This window comes from Canis aureus, chromosome 3 (genome assembly GCF_053574225.1).
Source record: "Canis aureus isolate CA01 chromosome 3, VMU_Caureus_v.1.0, whole genome shotgun sequence".
Lineage (NCBI taxonomy): Eukaryota > Metazoa > Chordata > Mammalia > Carnivora > Canidae > Canis > Canis aureus.
The window spans coordinates 18,406,506-18,430,930 of record NC_135613.1 but is presented as its reverse complement, the minus strand read 5'-3'; the positions used below and the strand labels follow the sequence as shown (position 1 = coordinate 18,430,930).

Sequence of the window (24,425 nt, the reverse complement as noted above, 5' to 3'; positions counted from 1 at the left end):
GCTTGTTAGCAGAGGATGCAGAGATGCATCTGGACATTTGTATATCTCCCATGTACCAGGCACTGGAAGAGACTCAAGCATGTCTCTGTGCCAAGGAAGGAGCCAGAAGAGAAGGGAAAAATTGAAAATACAGAAGGAAGAAGATATGCAACAGAACATCCTAGAAGAAAGAGTAGAAGATGGGAGGGTGGGCCAGGGAGAATCAGTCTTGACTGTGGATCTCTGTTCTACTCAAGGCTGGCCTACAAGTCATCATTACATGATTTAAGTGGCTTTAAAGATGATCTTCAGGGAATCCCTGGGTGGCTCAGTGGTTTGGTGCCTGCCTTTGGCCCAGGGTGTGATCTTGGGAGTCCCAGGATCAAGTCCTGCGTCAGGCTCCCTGCATGGAGCCTGCTTCTCCCTCTGCCTGTGTCTCTGCCTCTCTCTCTCTCTCTCTCTCAGTGTGTGTGTGTGTGTGTGTGTGTGTGTGTGTGTGTGTCTCTATGAATAATAAATAAATAAATCTTTAAAAAAATAAAGATGATCTTCAGGGTTATAGTTTCTATGTCTGAACTTAAAAAAAAATTAATACTCTAGGGTCAATGGTCAACAAACTACAACCTACTGCCTGTTTCTGTAGGGTCTCTGAGCTAAAAATGGTTTTTATATTTTTAAAAGGTTGTTAAAACAAAAACCAAGAAGACTATGTGTCAGAGGTCCCCTGTGGCCTGAAAAGCCTAAAATATTCGACTCTGTACAGAAAAACTTTGCCAAACCCTGTTCTAAATGTTTTTATAGTAGAAAGCATACAACATTTAAAAATCCGGTCTAGGGACACCTGGGTGGCTCAGCAGTTGAGCATCTGCCTTTGGCTCAGGGTGTGATCCCAGGATCTGGGATCAAGACCCACATCAGGCTCCATGCATGGAGCCTGCTTCTCCCTCTGCCTGTGTCCCTGCCTCTCTCTCTCTCTCTCTCCTCTCTGTGTGCCTCATGAATAAATAAATAAAATCTTTAAAAAAGAAAAAAGAACTGGATATTAAAATGTCAAAGGGGAATGATGAAGCAAGTTGCATCACACAGCAACATGATGTAATAACAACTGGCTATTAAAAAGGATGATTAGGGCATGATATTGAACTGTAAGAAAGGAGAGGGAAAGATGAACCGTAAGTGAGAGGTCCTTCTGGATGACAAGTATGCTGTCCAGAACTAGAATTTAGGGTGACATAAATAACTCCTGTGTGATCTTCTGTGATTATTTTTGTGTAAAAAAAAAAAATCTTAATATTTAAATCCGGTTCTTGTAATTTTGCAAATAAAGCAGTCAATAAAATTTACCTCTTAGAAGACAAGGTTTGAAAATGCATGTTAAAGTTTTAAGATGAGTTCAAAGGCAGAATCATGATGCAGCAAACTTGTGAAGCAAAAAATTCCTCTAGAATGAAACAAGCCTGAGCCCTCACTCTGGTCACACCCTGACCTTCTGGAAACACACATAAAAGACAGACATTCATGCCACAACCTGTCAAGACAGTTCCAGATTTTCTACTCAGAATGCATTTTCAGATGCTATTTAAAAGAGGCTCCTTCTGTGCCCTTTGAAGACCCCATGAACATGGTCCTCTCAAGTGCTATGGCCCTCTGATTTGGGGGCACTTCGGACAAGGGTTCTTTAACTGAAAACTAGCTCCTCTGGTTCTTTTCCACTGCAGCATACAAATGGCACGAAGAACTACAGAACTTCCGTATTTCTATTCACCTTCTATTCCCTCGTTGCCAATGTAGAGAGTCAGAAGGAGGACTTATGCCTTTTCAAAGGCAGAGCAAGTGAACTCCTGAATAAGCTCAACGGAAAAGTAAGAATTTATATGAATATATTATTGTGTTCATATTCATCCTTTCAAAGCAGTTCAAACCAAAGCATGAAATGAAGGTTAAGAAATGGGGTTTTGTTTTTTTTTTCTTTTTGGGAAAGGAGATAGTGGGGGTAGAGAAAAACAGAAACAAAAACAGCCTCAACATAGCCTCATGAGCTCCCTTTCAGAAAGGATGTGCTGAGCGCCTCTCCAGCAGCTTCAAGCCGCCTTCTTGCTTCTGGCGCCTCCGTAATTTACAACCTACCGGTATAAACTTCTCCAAACAACTTGAAGCTGAAAGTGCCTTCCAAAATGTTGTCAAGGGAATGAATGCTCCTCAATTAATTCTTTAGTCATGTTGTAACAAAAGCGCTCTCACTGGAGCTGCTCCTTCTGAATAAAGAATTTGGTCCCTTCCCTAGGTTTCCTGGCACCAGAAATGGCCTGTTGGGTTGACTGTGCATCTCAAACAGAGCAAATCCAAGACTCTTGCAGGAACCTCTGCTGTAGGATGGTTTATTCTTGTCCCTTTGCCCCGACCCCAGCAGATGTTCAGCTACTCAGCAAAATGTTATAGCAAGAAGTGTAACCTTGTCTGGAAGCAGCGTGTCCAGCATCCTGAACTCTGATCTTCCAAGTCTTCGTCAGTCCCTATAGACAGCAGCCAACCCACTCCTCTTGTGGATGGGGCTTCCAGTAGTGGGCTTAGTGCCTCTGGCTCTAGAGATAAAGACAAGGGCTCTGAAGCACCCAGTCCACCTATTTCTCCCCACTAAATGATAGACAGGCAGGCAGTGCTGAGGGCACGCATAATATGCTAGAGGACCTGAAAGGGAAGGATTACTAGGTGGAACTGGGGAAATAGCTATGGGAACCAGGTCCTGAAGGATGAGCACAAATGTATCTGCCAGGAAAGAGGAGGTTGAGAAAGGCAGAGCTAAGAAACACGTGTAAAAATAAACATACATATTCACAGATCTGCGAAGCACTCGTAGAATTTTCAAGAACCAGAAGAGAATTCAACACAAAGCAAAATGTTACGTTCCCCACTTTCCTTAGGCAGCCAGGCTGAAAACCCGCTACCTCCCTCTTTTCCTTCCTCATCCTTGGTCCCCACATTCAGTGAATGGCAGGCTGCTTTCTTCCCGAATCCTAGATGCTGGCCACCCTCTGGTGCCCAGGATACTGCCACGGCAAGCTGTCCACAGCAGCCAGCAACTCCAGTGTCCTCCCAGTCCTGTGTATGTACAACTACTAAGTCATCTTCCTGAAGTGAAGCTCCATTCATAGTACTAGTGTTTAATGAGTGAATAAAAATCACAGCTAATTAGCTGGCACTCTTGAATATAGCTCTTACCTGCCTGTCATCCACACCTGCAACCATGCCTATTTGAGCCTCCAGTCCAGTGAGTCTACTGACTACGTGATGCACATCTTCTGATCCTGAGCCTACCCTTCTCTTGCCTGAATGACCCTTGCCCCTCTGTGGGCACCACCACTCCCTCACTCCCTAGTCTTTCCTCTTCAAGGCTTTGCCCAAGTTCTGTTTCCTGCATGAAGCCTTAGGTGATCACCTAAGTACTCCTTCCCCTGCACAACTCCTATAGCCACGGGCATTTATACAATTCAATTAGTTTCTATCCTATGCTCTGTCTTTGCGTAACTAAGGTGTAAACTTTGAGAACAGATTCTCTAAAGCGGTCCCTAATTTGATACAGTAAGTGATAAGCACGGTTTCCTGGTGATCAGGAGGATGTAAACTTAGACTCTCTTTGGTCCTTCCCTTCTTCTCACTGACAAGTCCTATTGCCACTATCTGTAATCCAGATAGTTCACTCTGACTCACTGACAAACCCTAGTTCAGGGCCTCCTTATTTCCCATCCCAACAACTGCAGCATCCTCCTAAATAGGACCACATCTTCTCCTTCTTAAAACCTCAGTGTCTATCCATACATAACCCTTAAAATAAAACCTCAACTCTTGTTTGAACTAAACTATGTTGGAAGATTCTACTGGGTTCCTTGCCCACCCCCCACTACCTCCCCAGTCGGCTCCCAAACTCAGGGGAATGCTACAGTGAAAGTTTAATCTTACTGGAGCACAGAGTGAGTGCCAACCCAGAACAATGGGGTCCTGTCCACCCTGCTAACCTTGTTTCATGCCATTCTACCCAGCACTCACCATCTTGTGTTGGCATCCTTCTGCCCCTGCCCCCATCTGATGTGCCAGTCTGTTCTCGTCCCTGGACCATAGCCCTTCAGTTTCCTGTGCCCCCTGAGCTACCCCTGCCCAACCCCATCCTCCACCCCTGCTCATGTCAAATCCTCCTTCTCCTCTACCACCACAGTCAGCCCTCCAGACTGCAGCAGCACCCACGTCCATCCCTTACATCTCCCTGGGTTGAGCTTCTTCACTGCCTGCCTCCTCAGATGGACTCACGGGTGCTGGAGCCCCGTGTGCCCAGTGCATGGCTGTGCAGCACAAAAACACTCAAGAAAAGTTTAGTGAATGAATGGGCATATTAGGGAACTTTGAGCAAGAATCCATGTTCTCTACTTAAAGACAGGTGTTTCTGTAAATGTGATTAACTGGGGTCACTAATGTAGTAGTGAATGATCAGATGAGTCATTTCAATATACTTTTACAGCTGACTCTCAGAATGATCTACTCTAAAAATAAAGTCAACGTATCCCTTTCTCATTCTTGAAATGGATGGTACCACACAACATCAGGATACACAGTACTAAAAAATTAAGCGAACATCAAAACTCAGTTGAAAAGTCTTTGGGTCAATGTTTATTTCCTTTACTAGCCCCACAGAGGTAGAAAAAATATGAAGTAATTTAGCCTCCACGTACTTAGTCTCAGTTTTGACACTGTTTGTGGGAGATGCACTCAGGTAGCAGCCAGCACACAAAGAAAACAAAGCCTTGGAAAGTGCAATACTCTGTCAACTAGTGAAATGTGTCCTTGTCTGTCACCTGTTTCCATGGTCTTCCCAGCAGCTAGCTGTCAGAGTATCTTCAGGAGTATCTGAAGAACAAATGTCTAAACCTACAGTCAAGCCCTGAGACCGTTAACACTAATGACTATAAGGTCCCTTTACTGCCAACTCAAGCTGTGATGAGTTAATACATAGGACATTTCAATACTTTAAGGCTACCATCTGTTGCCATACAACTATTATAATATTACTGACTGTATTCCCTATGCTGTGCCTTCTATTCCCATGACTTACTCATTTCATAATTGGAAGCCTGTATCTCCCCCTTACCATCACCCCACCCCCCACCAGCTCCCAGCAACTATAAGCTCGTTCTCTGTATTTCTAGGTCTGAGTTTTTGCTTTTTGTTGTTAGTCATTTATGGCTTTTTTTTTTTTTTTTTTAGATTTTACTTATGTGTGAAATTATATGATATTTTCTTTCTCACTCTGACTTATTTCACTTAGCATAAAACCCTCTAGGCTCATCCATATTGTCTCAAATGGTAGGATCTCATCCTTTTTCATGGTTGTGTAATATTCCACCATATACATATAGCACATCTTCCTTACCCATTCATCTATTGTTGGACACTCAGGTTGCTTATATGTCTTGGCTATTGTAAATAATTCTGCAATAAATGTAGGAATATATATATATATATATATATATATATATATATATTTCAAATTAGTGTTTTCATTTTCTTGGATAAACAATAGTGGAATTATTGAATATGTTATTTCTAGTTTTAATTTTCTGAGGAACCTCCATACTGTTTTCTGCAGTGACTATACCAGTTTGTATTCCCAGCAACAATGTATGAGGGTTCCTTCTCTACATCCTTGCCAACACTTGCTATTTCTTATCTTTTTTATTTTAGCCCTTCTAACAGGTATACAGTAACATCTCACTGTGACTTTGATTTGCATTTCCCTGATGATGAGTGATGTCGAGCACCTTTTGATGTGTCTGTTGACCATTTGGATGTCTTCTTTGGAAAAAAAGACAATGTTAATTCTTGAACTGTAGTTTATTATTGGTTAAGTGCAATCCCACAAGTGTATGGGTTAAGGCAGGGATGACATTTCTAAGAATGTACCAACAGGGCAGCCAGGGTGGCTCAGCAGTTTGGCGCAGCCTTTCGGCCCAGAGTGTTACCCTGGAGACCCGGGATTGAGTCCCGCGTCGGGTTCCCTGCATGGAGCCTGCTTCTCCCTTTGCCTGTGTCTCTGCCTCTCTCTCTGAGTCTCTCATGAATAAATAAATAAAATTTTAAAAAAGAAATAGTGTACCAACAGCTGTGACAGTGGTGCATATTTTCATAATTCACTTTCCTATCAATAGCAAAGGAGATGGTAGGGAAAGGAAGTCAATCTTTGTTCTTTCCCCTCCATCCCCCAACTGCAGGAGGTGAGAAAACTGAAATTTTATTCCCACCCTGCCAACCATAGGGACTAGCATTTTCAGGCAGGGGATAAAGTTGGTATCTCTGTTTACACAAGGCAGTACAGGGGCCAGGCAGGAAAGCCAACAAGCAAACAAAGAAACCAATTAACCAATCACACCCACAATGTCCCCTATCTGCTAGGGTAGGTCTAAACTTTGCACACTAGCTTTGGTGTCGGAAGAAAACTGGGCATTGGTAGGAAATGCTTCCTTTTACTAACCAAAAGACTATATAGGAAGACAACAGAGCATACTGGCCTCCAATTCCACCCTGAAAGAGAAGTGGGCAAGGAGAGAAGGGGAACCGAGGATTCTCTTGGCTCTTCACAGGGCCACTTTCCCAAACTTCCGACCACGGCCACTTCAGAAGAGGCTCATACCAACCCCATACTCCAATGAGACGTTTCCTCCAATTCAAGGACAGATAAGATTTAAGTGGCAAAAGTCTAAAAATAATTTGAGCTCAATAATAATAAACAATTCATAATTATTCAGAAGTACAGGCAACCAGTTACTGAAGATGCTCATGTGACTATGAAACCATGTTCCACGGTATTTCTATTCATCTTACCATGCTAAATACAAAAATCACAAGTATCAAAGGATCTTTCAAAATATTCCTAAAAAGAAAACTACAGAAACGCTCAGTAGTTGAAAAGAATCACAAAATATCTGTGAGCAAAAATAGACATTTAAGGTTCTATACCCATCAGCACGTTAACTTGACAATGGATATGAAGGACATTTTATTTGTCTATATCCCATAACTCATTTTATTTGTCTATATCCCATAACTCATCAGTCTATTTTTTAAAACCAGACCTTCCATTTCCGATACATGCTGTCTCTCAAAGCCTTAATGTTTAAAGGCTGTCTCATTTAACAAAATTTTACCAAGACCTTATCTTCCATAAGTATTCTATTTTTTAAATCTCTCTGAATAGAGGGGAAAATATTATAATTTATTCTCACAGAGGAATGGAATCAGCAAACATTAGACCATCATTTTAGAGCTAAGTCACTTTTTGGCAGTAACTACCAAGAAAGAAGACTTCACTCTCTGCTCCTCTGAGCACAGGGGTCAAGAGCTTTGGCTGAGCACTATCGGGCATTTAGACACACATGACCTTTGCCCTCCAAAGAACTACAGATGCCACTCTGTCTCAGCCTCTCATTTCCTTCCTTCTTTGGACCCAGCATGTCTCAGGGGATGGAGAGCCCACAGGAAGTACTTGAATTCAAGGTTGCAACCACAGTGCCACTTGTCACACCCCATACCTCCACGTCTCCACCCTTAACCTAGAATTCTAACTTACAAATTATTCATTTATATTACAGCTTCAGTGGACAAAATGATAGACTTGTCTTCTGCCCAAGGATCATGCGGCTCCCTGAAGGACTAACCTCACGGTACTTATAAGCCAAATGACTCCTTATTTGTCCTAATTATGTTTTCTTTATGGATTATAAATAGATTTTAAACCTCACTTTGATATCATGAGACAAACTGATGAACAGTGTAAACAATAGAGTGGCTTTGTAATCCAGACGCTTAGACTGTATTATCCAAATCTACATCCTAAGAACCAGAGTTTGTGGAAAAGCACTTTGCTTGACTCTCTAAATTACCTAAGAGAAATTACTTTAAAAACATTGAAGAGGACTTACAGGGAAAAATACAAACTGTAAGAAGAGGTAGAAGTCAAAAGGCATAGGTTAAAGAATAAGAACTTATCTGTGTTCATTAGAGCTACCTTTTACTTCTATCACATATACTGTTACTCAATAATCCTCAGGCAAGTTCTACAGTTAAGTCTAAACACTCAACATTTCACTTTATGTCAGACTCATTAGTGTAATGAGTACTGATTTGTTTCATCATTTGAAACCTTCCAAAAACCTCTCCAGACTTAGAGCATTCATTGCTACTAGCAGGAGGAACCACTGTTTCAGATAAATAAACAAATACCTTTAGGCTGAAATGAGTAATCTATGTTAAATGTGGAGCTCCAACTCGCAAGTGTTTAGTTTCCTTAGAAGCCAAAGAAAATACTGCTTTGGTCTTCTGAAACAGAACATACTTTAGTATCAGTTCTGAAAAACTCACAGGGTTGAATCAAACACAAATGCAAACACTAAAAAGGGAAGGAGAGGGCAGCCCCGGGTGGCTCAGCAGTTTAGCACCGCCTTCAGCCCAGGGCCTGAATCCTGGAGACCTAGGATCGAGTCCCAAGTCGGGCTCCCTGAGTGGAGCCTGCTTCTCCCTCTGCCTGTGTCTCTACCTCTCTTTCTCTGTGTGTCTCTCATGAATAAATAAATAAAATCTTAAAAAAAAAAAAAAGGGAAGGAGAAGTGGGAGAAACACAAAGAGGAGAAGAAGAAAAAAATCATTTTGTGTGATGTGACTGCAAGCCCTTCAGGACAGATGTTATTTTGTGAAGTAGTTGTTTGGGATGCCTTACAGCGGCTAGACACAAACAAGGCCCAGATCCATTACAAGATATTCAGGCCCAACTTATTTCCCATCACCATGAAGAAGAGCAAGAGGCAGGTGTCACCATTTGAATTGAAGAACACTCAAGATTCAGTTAAGAGTCTCAGAACAGAAGCTTCTTCTAGCTGAACCCTTGGGCACTAACTAAGCAACTAAACAGGCTACAGTCACCATTCACAATCCCATGACAGTTAGGAGCAGCTGCATGCAAGGGACCTCAAACTCAAAGCGTAAGTCTCAGAAAAGGGACTTGGGTACTAGCAGCATGCTCTGCACACAGTAGACAACTAATGGACCTTAGGGCCTATCAAGCACAGGACAGGTTTCAGGTGCCCAAAGAAAGGATGATGACAATTTCTATGCTGTTCTGAAACTTGGACTTCCGACAGAGATCATATTAGTCTCCATAAGTAGTTCATCAGCATCATCTATGAGTCAAAGTTTAGATTTAAATGGCAAAACAGACTCATCGATAATTAGGCCTTGGAATACATCCAGATTAATAGCATAAAGTAAATGCTTGTTACAGAACAGCTCTACGAGGCTGGGTTTATATAGAATACCCAACCAAATCCTGTATGACAGGGCAAAGGAAATGCTTTAATGTCAATGCACAACACAACTTTAAATGATACAATAAAGCTGTAAGAACAGAAACAGACCCCCTCTCCACAACATATACACACAGAGCAAAACAAAAATACCATGGAGCTGCACAATTCAGACTTAAAGGGGATCTGCCATTCATGGGGCCTGGCTAACCTCACTTTGCAGATGAGGAAACCAAATCCCAGAAATGCAGTCCAAAACAATGTAGGCTGGATTCTGGGCCCAATGTCTCTACTCCACCCTTGCAAGACCAGCTTTGTCTGAAAAAAATAAGGAAGGGGGACAAACTGCCATTCTTACTGTTCTCTGATTCAAGGGATCTAAAAATCTTGAAACTCTTTCTTCCCTTTACTCTCCTGGACTTTAGCTCCAGGAAATGCTAAATACATTAATGTTCCAATAGATCCTCTAGGGAAAAAAAAAATGAAATTCTCAAAATGAATAGAGGCTTTTTTGGGTCCATGTTCGTGGAGGTGACAGTAGGCACATCCTCGATGTGCAGAAGGATGCAGGCAAGTTTGTGTACCTGTCCATGCTGTGGCAATGTTCCGCCAGCAACTACTTTGTCAGCTATAAGGACCACGCATCCATGCAAGTAAATGTAGTTGAGGCTGACAAGGTGACAGGCAAGCTCAACAGCCAGTTTAAAACCAATGCTATCTGGGAGGGCATTAACAGGTTGGGTGAATCAGACGACTCCATTCTCCAACTGGCCAAGGCTGATGGCATCGTTTCAAAAAACTTCTGACTGGAGAGGATCATGGATGTGGAATATATGTCATAAATAAATAGCACCTCTCTCCCCAAAAGAGAGTGAATAAAAGACAGGAACCTGCACATGGCCCCGCAGATTCATGCAGCAGTTCTCTGCAAATCCTTTTCACATATCTTATTCCCAAAGAACCACAGCTCACAAAAGAGTCTGAACTCTGTATCAGATCAATGGGATTGTGCCAGAATCAGAAGAGCCTCAGACATGAAGCAAAGCAAACTTTGCAATATTCAAGAGAAAGGGAAATTTCCTATAAGCCTCAGGGAATCTTTCCCAGAAGGTCTCAGGGTTGCTGAGAAAGGAAAGATTCTGTGGGTCATTATATCAACGAATTCAATTTTGCCACCCTTAGAGGTCATCGGCTACATTTAGATTTAGTTTACCCAACAAACCAAAGGAAAACATCATTCAGAGATCAGAATGAGGAAAAGCTGGGTAGAGGGAGTACTGTGAAAGCAGCATCCCACTTACTGAGCTTAATGATGGACAAGGGAAGGTCCTGCCTTTCAGCATCATCTGTATCCTGACGCTGCATGACACGTACTCTACACAAATTTTCTGTTTCTTCCCTTTTATTCTGAAAGTCTTTCTAGTGTATGATAGCTAAGACTATCAGGCGGAAAAATAAATCCTAAACCAAAGATAAAGCACAGGAAAAGATCAAACCAATAAGTTAGGTTAAAAAGCTTTTCTATATTAAGTAGAAAGTATACCAAGCTAACTGCTTTAATTCCTACTCTGACAAAGCTGTATTGGTTCCCTTTGTTGAGCATTGAGAAGCAATATATAACAGTTTCTAAATCATACAACTTTATGCTTCTTAGGATAGTTACTTAAACTAGATTACCTAATGCCATTAAATAAACAAAATTCAAATGTTTATAAAATTTCAGAGACTACCAAACTTTGGAACACCCACTCCAGATAGATTAATGACACCACAGACCTAAATGCTTAAGCTTCAAAAGGGAAAGAAATATCAAGTGCTAGAACATGCGAATTCATTTTGTTTCAACATAATTCTTTAGAGTTCCTTTCAAACAAAACAGATAAAGATAAAAGCCCAAAATCATAGGTGTCAAATATTATTAAACAGTTTATTTCTAGGTAGTAATACAGATCAGTCAAATTACTTTGAAGTAGTCTTGAGATTGATCATTTTAAAAGATAACCAAGACATCAAGAACATTTTACCACGTCTACAAATAAACCTAAAATAATTAATCGGTCACTGGCAAAAAAAACCTATATTGGCTGATTCATGTTTATCTATAAAAGGTCAAAAAATATCCACCCTACCTACAAAACAAGATGGTTGAAAGTGAAAATGAAAATGAGACAGTATATAAAAGCACTTGATAAGCATTTAAATTACAACATTGTGAATCGACTGACAGTAGAGTTTACAGAAAAAATAGTTAAGTATGAGTTAAGGTCGTAACTTGGTATGGCTACAGTAGAAGATGAGGCGTCAGTAACTTGGAGTCTGATCTGAGTTCATCCACTAAGCACTACTAACTTCATCATAATACAGATCACTAAGGCCCACTGAGCCCCATTTCCCTATTTGAAAAGTAACAGGATCAGACCAGAGAAGATCTAAAGTCCCTTCCAGCTTAGCCACTTTGGTAACATTTCACGCCTTAGTTACTGCTATTATAAGTAAGTAACATTTGACATTACTAAATATTCTCATGATTTGCCACCTGTCACAAGTGGATACTACACCTTTCCTAATACAGCATATACAGCAGGGAATACCACCACTAACTTTGGAGACCCATGTGCTCACCTGGAGGAGTTCAAAGCACTATTACATATTCCTGCGAAGGTCAAAGATTAAATGAGATGAAGCCACATTGTCTCTCTCGTTTATCAGACAAGTGAGCTGAAGTCAAGAGTAAGTCATCTGCCAACAGCTCACAGCCATAAAAGCAAAAAAGCTGGAAGGAGAAAATAGGTCTAGGGCTCTTCTCAATTAGGGATAACTGAGCATCTGAAATGAAATATAACAGAGCCAATCGTCTAATGTCCAACCTGCTGGAGAAGAAGGGCAGGCAATCACGCATTCAACACATCCGCTGAACCACGAGGCTCCGTTCTTTCTGGCTGCCAGGGATACAGTAATGGACAAAAGAAAAATTCCTGGCCTCACAGAGCTTACACTGTGGTTGGGGAAGATGGACAAAGTCAATGAGTAAAATACAGAGCACATTACAGTGATAAGAGGTATGGAGAAAATTGAAGCGTGGAAAGGAGATAGAAAGCATGGGCGTGGTGATTTGTAATTTTCTTTTGAGCCTGCTGGATGCCTCCTACAGGACTACAACAATAACGTGTCCAAAGTGTTTCCCCAAACAGAGAATACTATGGATACAGGGAAGACTCCGACCTGCTGATTCCGATTTGACATCGATTGCTCAAACCTCTGAACTGGCAGCTAGGAGCGGGCTATCCTACTGGCAATCCAAATTCCATACTAAGACTCTCTCCGCTCCCCCTTTAACTCCACAAAGAGTGCAAGCGGATTTGCAGGAGGCAGTCAGGAGAAGTTCCAAGGGCGCCTGCACTGCTTGTGACTTGGCAGAGATAATGCAAAACTGCAAATGGGAGTTTGGGCGCTGTATTGGGCCGGGACACAGCACTAAAAACACGGTGCACATCATTTTGCTTTCTCTGATCTGTCGATTCTACTGACAGTCTCTACTATTAGTCTATATTTAACCAGCTTAGTGGACAGTTTCTCCAGCTTTAGGCTTTTTTTTTTTTTTCTTTCTTTTATTAAAAGAGCAACCCAGTTTGCAAGAAAGTTGCTGTAAGAAAATAATAGCTTCCCCGCAAGATCTGATAGGCTTGGTTAGGCACGATCTTACCAACCTCAATTAACCCGGTTAAGTTGGGCGAGCATATCAGGTCAAGCTTTGTTTTACCTGAGTTTTAAAATGCCCTCTGAGTCTCTAGAATCTCAGGATCCTCGCCTGTAACCGCATCCTGAGAACGACAGTAAGTGCTCTAAAATTAGCTGCGCTTACTCCGACGTGTGCCTACCGCCCAGCCCTGCTTCTCAGCGCAGCTCCCACCGCAAGTGAAGAGAAGGCTCGTCCGGCGAGAACGCGGGCCTCGGGGGTCGGACCGCCGCTCCGGGGAGAGGACCCCGCGGGGTTTCCCGGCGCCCCGGGCCGGCGAGGAAGCGCCTGTCTGGCTCCCCAGCGGGAGGGGCGCGCCCGGCCCGACCCGGTCCGCCGCGCCCGCCCGGCCCACGACGCGAGGCGGAGGCGAGCGGCCGGCAAACTTCAGCCGCGCTCGAGGGCCAGGCCCGGGCGAGGCTCCGCCCTGCCCGCCCGCGGGTGCGGGTCCCGGGCCGGCCGAGGACGGCGTCCGGGGGGCCCGGGCAGCTCGGAGGCCCGGGCGGGCGGCGGGCGGCGGGCGGCGCGGCAGGGAGCGCGGGAGGGCTGCGGCCCGGGCTCCGGGGGCGCTCCGGCGGGCACAGGCCCGGCCCGAGGGTGACCGCAGCTCAGGGGCGGCCCCGGGGCCCCGGAGGGACGCGGCGCCCAGCGGGCAGCGGGCAGCGGGCAGCGGGCGGCGGGGCGGGGAGGGGAGGGGCCGGGGGCTCCGGGCGGCGCGGCCCCTCCTCACCTGATGTACGGGCTGGCGGCCGCCAGGATGTTCTTCTGCACCGGGATCTCCTCCCCGTCGAGGACCAGGTGCGCGTCGCAGAAGCGGGACTCCTCGCGGAACGAGCTGAGGGCTCGCAGCAGACGCGCGGCGTGCTGAGGGTCGGACACGGCGCTGCCCTCGGCCATCGCGGCGCCGGGTCGTCGGCGGACTGGCCCCGCCGCCCCGCCGGACCCCTCGAGCTGCCCGCGGCCGGCGCGCTCCCCGCCTGCCCAGCCCGCGCGCGCGCGCCCGTCCGGCCCGGCTCTCAGCGCTCGGAGACCAAGCGGGAGCCCCCGGAACGCGCCTGCGCCATCCGCGGCGCAAGGGGCCGGCGCCTTTAAGGAGTCGCGGCGTTGCGTCATTTCTCCGCGACGCCCCCGCGCCGTCGGTCCCGCCCTCTCGCCGGGGGTCGCCGGAGGCGGCCAATCAGAAGCCTCGCTCTTCCTGGGGACGCGCGGGGGGCGCCGCCGAGGGGCGGGCGGCGGCCCGGAGCGCTCGCGGCTGAGGCGCGGGGCGTGCGGGCGCCCGGGGCTGTGCGGCTGGGCCCGCGGCCTCTGGCGCCGGGCGTCTGCGTCCGAGCCTCGGCTCTTCCGCTGCGTGGCCGTGGTAAGGTGCCCATCCCCAGTTTCTCCATCTGCAAAGTGAAGCGGCTGACTTCGTGTGAGCGGCGGCGCGGCCCTGATGAGAGAAGCGCAGAGACCCGAGAAACCGGGCCCTCAGGTAGAGCACTTGGCCGCAGGCTGCGGAGGAGAGGCGGCGGGCGGGGCCGAGAGGTAACCCACAGGCCCGTGTTTTGCGGAGCCTCCTGATCCGCGGTGACGGGGGTTGGCCTTGTCCCCGCAGGGGTTGGGGACTCTGAAAGGGCTTTCAGCAGGGTGTTTGTGAAGATCACCCAGTGGAGGCGAGAGCAGGAGGAGGATGGTGCTAAAGGAGAAGGATGCCTAGATAGTGCAAGACTTGAGGGCGCCGGCGTCCTAAATTGAGGGATGCTGTGGACGTGGATAACAGTGGGTGGCTTTACTTATTTAGGTTTTAAAAGATTTTATTAATGAGAGACAGAGAAAGGGAGGCAGAGGCACAAGCGGAGGGAGAAGCAGGCTCCCTGCGGGGAGCCGGATGCGGGACGCGATCCCAGGACCCCGGGACCCCGGGGTCACGCCCTGGGCCGGAGGCTGACGCTAACCACTGAGCCACCCACGTGCCTTCAAAACAAAACAAAACAAAACAAAACAACTGTGAGGGAGCCCAGGACTGGGTAAGTGCTGGGATGTTGGTACCTTCCAGACGGATAGGAAATGGCAGCGGTGTGGAGGGTGCCAGCTGTTCAGATGCGACTAAGACCAGGGTTGTGACAGGAAGCAGCGCTGGCCTGAGGTTTCCCTGGAGGTTGAGGGCACACGGAAATGTGGGACGTGACCACCATCCTGGACAAACACTAGGTTGTTTGTACAACCTGATTGCACAAACATCAGTTGGTTTGTACAACTAATAAGCTCTTAAAGAATTGGCAATTCTTCTGAAGATTTAGCAGTTAGAACCCAGGACCCCAGGAATGGTCAGCCTTTCAGAGAAGGTAGGAGGGGGTTTTCACTGGATCAGTTCAGTCTTTTCCTTCAGCCAACCAGAGAAGTCCAATAGCGAAGGCTTTGGAGTCACTGCAGGAGGAAGAGTATATGCCTATGGCAGAGTCCTCTGCAGAGGAATAGATGGGGGAAAGGAAGTTAGTAGTGGAAGCTCTAGACTTTCCCAGTTCCTTCTTCAAACTCCGCTCAGCATTTATGGGTGAAACGATAAAGATGTCTAGGATTGGCTTCAAAACAAAATGAAGGGATGGAGGGAAGCAGGGGAGGGTATGGATGAATCGGAAGTGCTGATGAGTTACTAATTGCCAAAGCGGGTTGTGGGTTCATGGAGTTTCATTGTACTAGTCTCTGTATTTTTTGTGTATGTTGTAAAATGTCACAATAAAAGCAAAAAAGCAAAAAAAAAAAAAAAAAAAAGCAAAAAAGAAACAAAAACAAGATAAGCGGCTCAAACTTAATCTTCTCCGTGCTACCTGCCTAGTACCCTGGGGGCAGTCAACACATCTCTCTTCAAGATGTTGCTGTGCTTTGAACATTGCTCTGACCGGTAACTCATTATAAATGGGTTTATGTATCCATGTCCGCGGCTAGCTTGTATATTTTAGTGGCTCAATTTCCAGGTGCAAAGCACAGTGCCGGGCCTTAGAAGTGCTCACTGAACGTTGGATGGATGAAGAAGGACCAACAAAATTGTGAATACCAGGCACTTAATAAATGTTTTCTGAATTTTATCGTCTGTTTTTAGTTTTTGTCTTCATTCCCAACTCGCTTGTTGGGGTCAAAAATGACGTACATGACAGAGAAATAGTATTTTATATACAATATAGATATTTGGTAAATACTTATTAATTGCATGGAATGCTGGTCGACTCTTCAGCTCTCAGGAGGTTCCAAAACAAAACAAAGTTCAAATAACAGAATCACCCTCAGGTGACCAGTTTCCCCGGAATGGGAGTGTTACCTCAGTTGAAATAACCAGAGGTGACTGGGGATTAGTCAGGTAGGCTCTTCCTGGTAGAGGTGAACCGTCTCTGGCATTTTGACAGAAGGAAGGAAGGGGCAGGCTCTGCCCCACAGATCCTTCCTCCCACACTTGGGCCCTCTTCTTTCCTTCCCTACAGCACCAGGATGAGTTTTCTTGGGGCACCTGAGCTGACCTCAACACTTTATTGCAAACCTAGCATCCTTTTGTCAACTCTCTTTCAGGAAACCAAGATGATTTTCTGATTATCAGGGGACACCCAGGCAGAGAGCTGTAGACAGACCTGCACTGATCAGCAAAAAGGTAGTTGCTGGCTCTGAGGGTCACCTGTGCACCAGGCGGCTGATCAGCAGACCTTATATATGCTTTCAAACAGCCCCACTATTTGCAATATTTCCCAGTTGCCCACTCGCCAGAGTAACTCATCCTTCAAAACCAAGCTCAAACATGACCTTCAAGGAATCTGGGCAGCCTCTCATGGGAGAGTCCCTGGGCTATGTCATGTTTCTGCTCTCCATGCTGCCCTTACTGCACTGTAATTAGCCAGTTCCTAAGCTAGTTTGCAAGAGCTTCTCCAAGGTAAGAGCTGTGTTGTGTTCACTCAGTGTTCCAAGGAACTTGCACAGTGCCTGGTACTTAATAGATGCCACTTGAGTGCTTTTGCATAATTAGAGGTAGCAAGTTGGGTAAATGAGCACAGTAAGCAGGATGTAACAGTGGGATTGGGGGATGACGGAGCTGAGGAACACTCTAGAGCAGGAGGCTCCCCCTTGGCTCTAGCTGATTGCTTCATGGGATAATGGGTAGTGGTGCCGCCAAATCCAGTGATTTTTCAAGAGATCTGTAAAATTCATGTCCACATGTCAAATGTCTCAGTTTTTAACATTAGCCACTCCTTCCATTTGGGAGAAAAAGATGCACCATGGGTGTGCAGCCAGGTTCTGGCTTTAATTCATTTCCAGAGGTAATCCGAAAATCATCTTGGTTTCCTGAGAGGGGAGTTAACAATCAAAAAGATGCTAGGTTTGCAATAAAGTGCTGAGGTCAGCTCAGGTGCCCCAAGAAAACTCATCCTGGTGCTGTAGGGAAGGAAAGATGAGGGCCCGAGCGTGGGAGGAAGGATCTGTGGGGCAGAGCCTGCCCTCCCATCAGCTACAGGAGCCACTCCTGGTCAGACCTTGGACTGTTTTGTAGCCTTTCTTGTTGTTGCTCAAACTGAGCCACCCTTGATACTGTTTACAGCCATCAGAATGATGTATTTGGTGTTATTGTTTCCCTACATGACATAGATTTCAGATCTCAGCTGTTGTGAAACCAGTAATTTGAGATCCAGTAGGCTCCCAACTGTTTCAGTCTCTGGTGACTCTAGTGGCTAAACAACCCCCCAGAGAAAGGATTTTCTTCTCCTCCTCCTTCTTTTTCTTCTCCTTCTCCTTTTCTGATCTGAAGACTAAAAAGGATGTTCACAAGGTATTAGAAATGGTCATTCATTCAACAAATATTCAGCATCTGCCATATGACACGTTGCAGATACAATGATGGTGAAAACAGACATAATTACCTCAGTGGTATCATTGTAGAGACTTCCTACTCTCTGTGCTTTTGTGATCATGGATCATTTTTACGGTCAAAAAAATTTTCCAGTTGCAAAAAAGGAAAAAAAACAGCTTTGTTTTGCTTTGAAAAATGAGCCCTCATAGAAGAGAAGAATCACCTTGGAGTTTGGGGTTTTGTTTTTTAATAAATGTTGGAAAGAGGAATGAGAGTCCTGCAAGAGAAATAATGCAAAGAAAGAACTTAATAGTTTGGAGGCTTTTTAGAAAACATTGACTCTCAGATTCAATTTATTGAAGAGAAAACTGATGCAAGATGAGTCAAGGACTCAGTCAAGGTCATACATGTGATCTCGTTGAAACAGAACACACAGGCCCGGAGCTTCTGCCTTCCAGCCCTGTAAGCTTTTCCATTACACTAGGTTGACTCTTTGTAAACATTAATTTGGTTGAGACAGTCTCTTCTGATTCATTTTAAGGCGGTCTTCGCATATTTTATGGGTAAATCTGTCATTTGTCCAAATCTATATATAGCTCCTTTCGGAAAATCTAAGCTCTTCCAAATTGCTGAGTCAGAGAGCATCTGAGTATTTATAACTTTTGAGAGTTGATTTCATATATTTACATAATATTCAGAGAAGTGTCTCAGAAACCAGTGAACTAATTAAGTTGTAATGAAGATAGTGACTGTTTCTGACCAAATGCACGCTGTACTCCCCAGCACCTACACACCGTAGGTACTCAAGAAGTATTTGCCGAGTAAGTGTTAGTAACTAGGGAGAACTGAGATTTTTTTCTGTCCGTAAGATGTCTGTCAGATGTTTTCTACAATTCCCTCACTGAACACCAAGCAAGAGCTTGCTAACAACTCCAAGTGAGTATCTAACAGCTATCTGCAACTAACATGTCAGAAATTCAACTCGTGGTTTACCCCTTAAACCTAATCATTCCCCAAATCAGTGGAAGCATCGTTCATTGATGGACTGAAGGACTGGAGGACATTAGGGACATCCTTGACCTCTTTCTCTCACACCCTTCTTACCAGCAAACCTTGCAGTTCTTCCTGCAGACAGTCTCCTGAATCCAGCCTCATCTTACAGCCTCTGGGAGTACCACCCTGATAGAGCCACTAATCAATGCCCCCTACCTAGACTTTAGCAATGGCCTCCCAGTTGGTCTCCTTGCTTTTTCTCTTGCCCCCTTATGAGTTCTTTCTCCCTATAAGCTAATCAGATCAAGTTGCTTCTCAGTGCAAAATGACTTCCCTGTGGCTTATGAAGCCCTATGTGAACTTTATTTCCTCTGCGACCTCATTTCCTCCCACTCTCCTCTCCCTCAGTGTGCACTGACCAGGATGGTTCTTTTTGCTTTTCAACCAAGCCTCAACCAGCCTTTGCGCTGGCTGATTTCTGGGCCTGGAAGTCTCCTTCCTCGTGTTCTCATAGCTTGTCTTTCATTCTACTTAGATCAGAGCTTAAACATCAACTCCTCCGAAAGCCCTCCATTTAGCTAATTTCATTCTTCCTCAGTGCATTTGATCACTACCTTTAGACTACCTTTAGTTATATATGTTTGTTTATTGTATGTTTCCTCTGACTATCATACGGGTTTCATGAGGCCTGGTAGGAGCTTCCTATTTTATTCGTCACTGTATCCTCAGCCTCTAAAATGATGCATGGAATATATTATGTGTGTAATAAATATACACTTATCAAAAGAAAGAAATGTAAAGAAGGAAGGTGGGGGGAAGGCAGGGCAACCTCCCTGAACCTTTTCATCCCTTGCTGTCTGACCTGACATTGCCAACGTAGAGGAAGATGAATTATCAAGAGTGACCCAAAGGATGCAAAATGAAACTTCCCAGATCTTAGGAGGTCACAGTATAACAGCTCTGGGCATAGGGTGTCCTAATAACTACTTTCAAACCAAGTTCCGTGCAAGAACCTTACCTTCCCCCTTCAAGCCACACCCTTTTGCACATCGTACCCTTTAAATGTAGTTTAGGTATTATATGTTTAAATACCTGAAAACATAAAAAAAAATACTCAGTTTCTGCTCTTTTCCTAGGATTTTGGTCAATACACTGCTGAGTGTACAATGAACTCGTGTATCCTGCAGAATTTGCATTGTGTAAGTAATCCATCTGCTCCTCAGACCTGTTCAAATGTCTCATGTCATCTGAATTCCTTTAATTCATTGGATTTCGTACCTGCCTGCCCTCTTTCTGCGACCCTTGGAGACCCTGGGGAAGTTACTGCAGTCTGTAACTTGGCAGAGCCAGAGTAACTTCACAGAGCGGTCAGGAGGATTAAAGGAAAGGACCCCAGTGAAGTGGTGACAACAGGGCCTGGCTTGTGGTCAGTGCTCAGTAAATGCTAAGTGTTAGGTTGGTTGTCGCTGCCGCCTCCATCCTAATCCTGGTTTTCAGTTGCATCCTTGCCCATCTCAGGAATGATTAGCTTCTTTTCTCTCTTTTTTAAAGATTTGATTTATTTACGTAGAGCGTGGGTGGGCAGAAGGCAGGAGAGAAAGAATCCCAAGTAAGCACTTTCCGCGTGGAGCCCAGTATGGGGCTAGATCCCATGACCCTGAGATCATGACCTGAGCGGAAATCACGAGTCAGATGCTCAACTGAGCCCCCTAGGCACCCCAGGAATTAGCTTCTAGTTGACTTCACACCAAAATCTAGTCTCTTCCCCTGTGCAGTCAGGGCCCTACCCACCAGGTCCTCTGCGGATCTGGGTTGACAACCTCCCTGGGCTTTCTCCCTGGTGCTGGGCTCTAGGTGGGCACAGCTGGTCTTCTCATATCCTCTAACACTCCCTTTTCCTGCTCCAGCTCTTTTTTTTTTTTTTTTTTAATTTTTATTTATTTATGATAGAGAGAGAGAGAGAGAGAGGCAGAGACACAGGCAGAGGGAGAAGCAGGCTCCATGCACCGGGAGCCCGATGTGGGATTCGATCCGGGGTCTCCAGGATCGCGCCCTGGGCCAAAGGCAGGCGCCAAACTGCTGCGCCACCCAGGGATCCCTCCTGCTCCAGCTCTTAAAACACCCCATTCTAGTCCTTTTATTGTTTTAACATTTAAATTCATTTTTACGTTTTCTGAAATATGTCCAACCTCTTCTCCAGCAAGTTTTGAAACTAGCACTGTCATATATTTATTATCAAACCATTTTTATTGAGGTATAACATACGGTAGAGTGCACTAATCTTAAGCATACAGCCCAGTGAATTGGTCCATATGAGCAGGCCTGTGGAATCACCAGCCAGATCAAGATAAAGGACATTTCCAGCAACCCAGAGGCTCCCATAGACCCATGTCCAGGCAACACCTCCCAGAGGAACCCACTGTCTGACTTCTGTCACTGATTGGTTTTTCCTGTTCTTGGACCTTTGTGTCCAGCGTGTTTCACTCACAGTGTCTTTTGAAATTCTTCTATTTTGTTATATATATATATATATATATATATATATATTTTTTTTTTTTTGTAAATGTGACTATACCAGTCACATTTGACTGGGCCACTATATGTTTATCCATTTTCCTGTTGATGGATGTTTGGATTTTTTCAGTTTGGGGCTATAACAGAAGCACTGTTATGAACAACTCTTTGGGTGGCCTATTGGCACTTTTTTCTTGTGTCAATGTGCCAAAGAGTTGAATTGCTGGGTCATAGGGCAGGCATAGGTTCAGCTATAGCAAATACTGCCAGACAGTTTTCCAGAGTGGTTGTACCAAATTATACTCCCACCCATCATGCATGAGAGTTCCAGTTGCTTTGCATCCCTCTGTAATTGGTGGTGTTGGTCTTTTAATTATACCCATTCTGGTGGGTGTGTGGTGGTATATGTACATATGTATGTATTTTAATATATGTATATATGTATGCATGTGTATATATTTATTAAGTCCATGTGTATATATATTAAATACATATATTTAAGTGCTTGTTTGAGTTGTGCCTCATTTTTAAAATTAGTTCTTCAAAGTGATATTTAGGAGTTCTTTACCGTATATGTGGGAACACACATTTTTTCACCCTCTCTGTGGCTTGGCTTTCACTCTCTAAATAGTATCTTTGATGAACAGACATTCTTAATTTTAATGAAGTTGAGTTTATCACTTTTTCCTTTTATGGCTAGCGCTTTTCATGTTCTGTTTGAAAATCTTTGTGACCACAATGCTATTTTCCTATGGTTTCTTCTAGAAGCTTCTGTTTCCCTTTCACATTTAGGTCCATGATCCATCACCTCAGCTTACATGCATTTTCTTAAATCCAGCTCACAACTCAGTTCTTCAGAGATTCATTTATTTGTTCATGCTTGTAATCACTCATTCATCTGATTCTTCAAGTACCTAGATTTGCCTGACCCTTATGGGAGAAGAAAAGCAGTTAGAGTCAACATTTAAGGAGCTTACTGGCCAGTAGGGGAGAGGGGAGACTTGCACACACATAATATCTAGAAAGTAGTAATTTAGTTAGAAAATGTGATATGGGGACACCCGGGTGGCTCAGTGGTTGACTGTCTGCCTTCGGCCCATGGCGTGATCGTGGAGTCCCGGGATCAAGTCTCGCATCGGGTTCCCTGCATGGAGCCTGCTTTTCCCTCTGCCTATGTCTCTGCCTCTTTTTGTGTCTCTCATGAATAAATAAAATCTTTAAAAAAAATGTGATATGACCTGATTATTCTAATAGACCACCCAGAGTCATTTCCTCTCTGAACCTAGCAGACAGGTGCATTCCCCACATGCCGTGACCCCGTCTTTCTCATCCTTCATTGGTTCTGCCTTTCCTTCAGGTAAAAGTCCAAGTCCCTATGCCTGATATTGAGATATCCTTCCCATCCGCCCCCTCTTCATCTTCTAGATCCCCACCATCCTCATCCCAAACTCTTGCGCACACCCACCTGAATTCCCAAATAGAACAAGCTGTACTTCCCACCAGCTGTTTGCATCTGCCTTTTCCTCCTTCCTGGGCTCCTTTTCCTATGACTGGTGCCTGAAGTATCACCTCTGTGAAGCTTCCCCTGGTTTCTCTCTCTCTCTCTCTCTCTCTCTCGCCTTGAAATCTCCCTCTGGAGTCAGATTGCTGGGTTTAAACCCTGCTTCTTATCACTTTCCAGCTCTGTGCCCTTGGGCATGTTCCTTAAAGTGCCTCTGAGCCTTACATTCCCCATGGGGAATAACTGTGGTTCCTGCACAATAAATACACTTATCCAGCTACAATGTTAAACACAGTACCTGGCCCATAGTAAGTGCTCAGCAGATGTTCACTTGAAAAATAGTCACACCCATCACACTAATGGCATTTGTCTGCTAACATACTGGTCTTTTCACTAGATGCGAGGTTTCTTGAAATTAGACATCACTTCCTTAATTTTTCCACAATTCCCACTTCTTGTGCCCATCCGTGGAGTCGTCAGTGCAGTCCCCTGTGTGGAGAGCTTTTTGCCCATCACCCAAACTAACCTTAACAACAACCTGCAAGATAAGTATTAGGTTCTCCATGCTGTGGTTTAAAAAAACCAAGGCTCAGAGAGCTAAAAACTCTGTTCCACATTCCCTCAGCTGATTCATGGAGGAGCCAGGATTTTGACTCTGTTTTCTTGCCAAGTTTGTGAGCTCTCCATCATGTACCCTTGCTTCTCATTGCATGGCGAGCACTAACAGAACTCAGTAAATATCTGATGAACAGAATTCAATCTAATAAACCTAGAACCTACCCGTGCTTGTCAGAAAGGGACATGGATTTATTTGTGAAGTTGTGAATGTGGCCCTCAAAGGCCAAGCAATCAGAGACTGAGACTCTTCTGGCAAAATAGCATCTAGAGTAGGTGACTGCTTTCAACTTTTCCCTCTTGGGAAACACTCGTTTCGTCACCAATAATTTGTACTTTGCGACAGCAAGGTGTGCTCTCTAATTGACACAATGCTGTCTTTCCAGAGAAACAGGTTGTCACTTTTCACAAAATTTGTCCTATTTAATGACACTTTTTGTTTGGTGTTTAATTACCTACCATTTCTTCTATTGCTACAGTACAGTCCCAAGGTTTTAAAATGTTGTGCCAAGAGTCTTGGGAAGATCTTTTCCTGGCAGATTCTGGAAGCCCGGCCTTTCCAGCTCAATTGTAAATGTCTTGAGAGCAGTGATCACATCATATCCGACTGAATCTCCATGGTACCTGAACTTGGTTAGGCAGGCTTGCAATAAATATTTGCCAAATTCAGTATCTCTGTGCTTTTTCATGCTGCATGCTGGACTAGGCCTCAGGAGGGAGAAAGGAGGAATCAGATTCAGCTCTTGCCCTCCAGGAACTTCTAGTCCAATGCAGGAGATAAGTCTTGAAAATAATCAGCAAACATCTGACATGGAAAATGCAGTTTGGGATGCAGATTGTAGCAGAGCTACATGGGGGTAAACCCCCTTCCCAGAGCATTATTTGTACTTAAAGATTGCTGAGAAATTCTTTGATATTTAAACAAGCATGGGCATAACA

At 44.7% G+C, this 24,425-nt stretch overlaps 1 protein-coding gene, 1 long non-coding RNA gene and 1 pseudogene across 14 annotated transcripts in view; 2 read left to right on the top strand and 1 right to left on the bottom strand.

Annotated features, from left to right (window-relative positions):
* Positions 1-14,013, bottom strand: part of GAN (gigaxonin) — a 60,551-nt gene extending 46,538 nt beyond the window's left edge. Inside the window, exon 1 of one of the 5 annotated variants that reach the window (XM_077890957.1) lies at positions 13,787-14,013. In XM_077890957.1, coding sequence (XP_077747083.1) covers positions 13,787-13,953 — 167 coding nt within the window. In that variant the 5' untranslated portion in view covers positions 13,954-14,013. Of the gene's footprint in view, positions 1-12,187; positions 12,323-13,080; positions 13,328-13,786 lie in introns of those variants that run through there. The other 4 variants (XM_077890961.1, XM_077890960.1, XM_077890959.1 and 1 more) reach the window with 4 other exon arrangements.
* Positions 8,806-10,126, top strand: LOC144311585 (small ribosomal subunit protein eS21 pseudogene; annotated as a pseudogene).
* An 87-nt stretch (positions 14,014-14,100) lies between the features above and the next one.
* Positions 14,101-24,425, top strand: part of LOC144310218 (uncharacterized) — a 39,416-nt gene continuing 29,091 nt past the window's right edge. For 7 of the 9 annotated variants that reach the window (XR_013375918.1, XR_013375915.1, XR_013375916.1 and 4 more), the window contains exons 1-2: positions 14,103-14,527; positions 19,993-20,055. This is a non-coding gene — a long non-coding RNA (uncharacterized LOC144310218). Of the gene's footprint in view, positions 14,528-19,992; positions 20,056-24,425 lie in introns of all 9 variants that reach the window. The other 2 variants (XR_013375919.1, XR_013375917.1) reach the window with 2 other exon arrangements.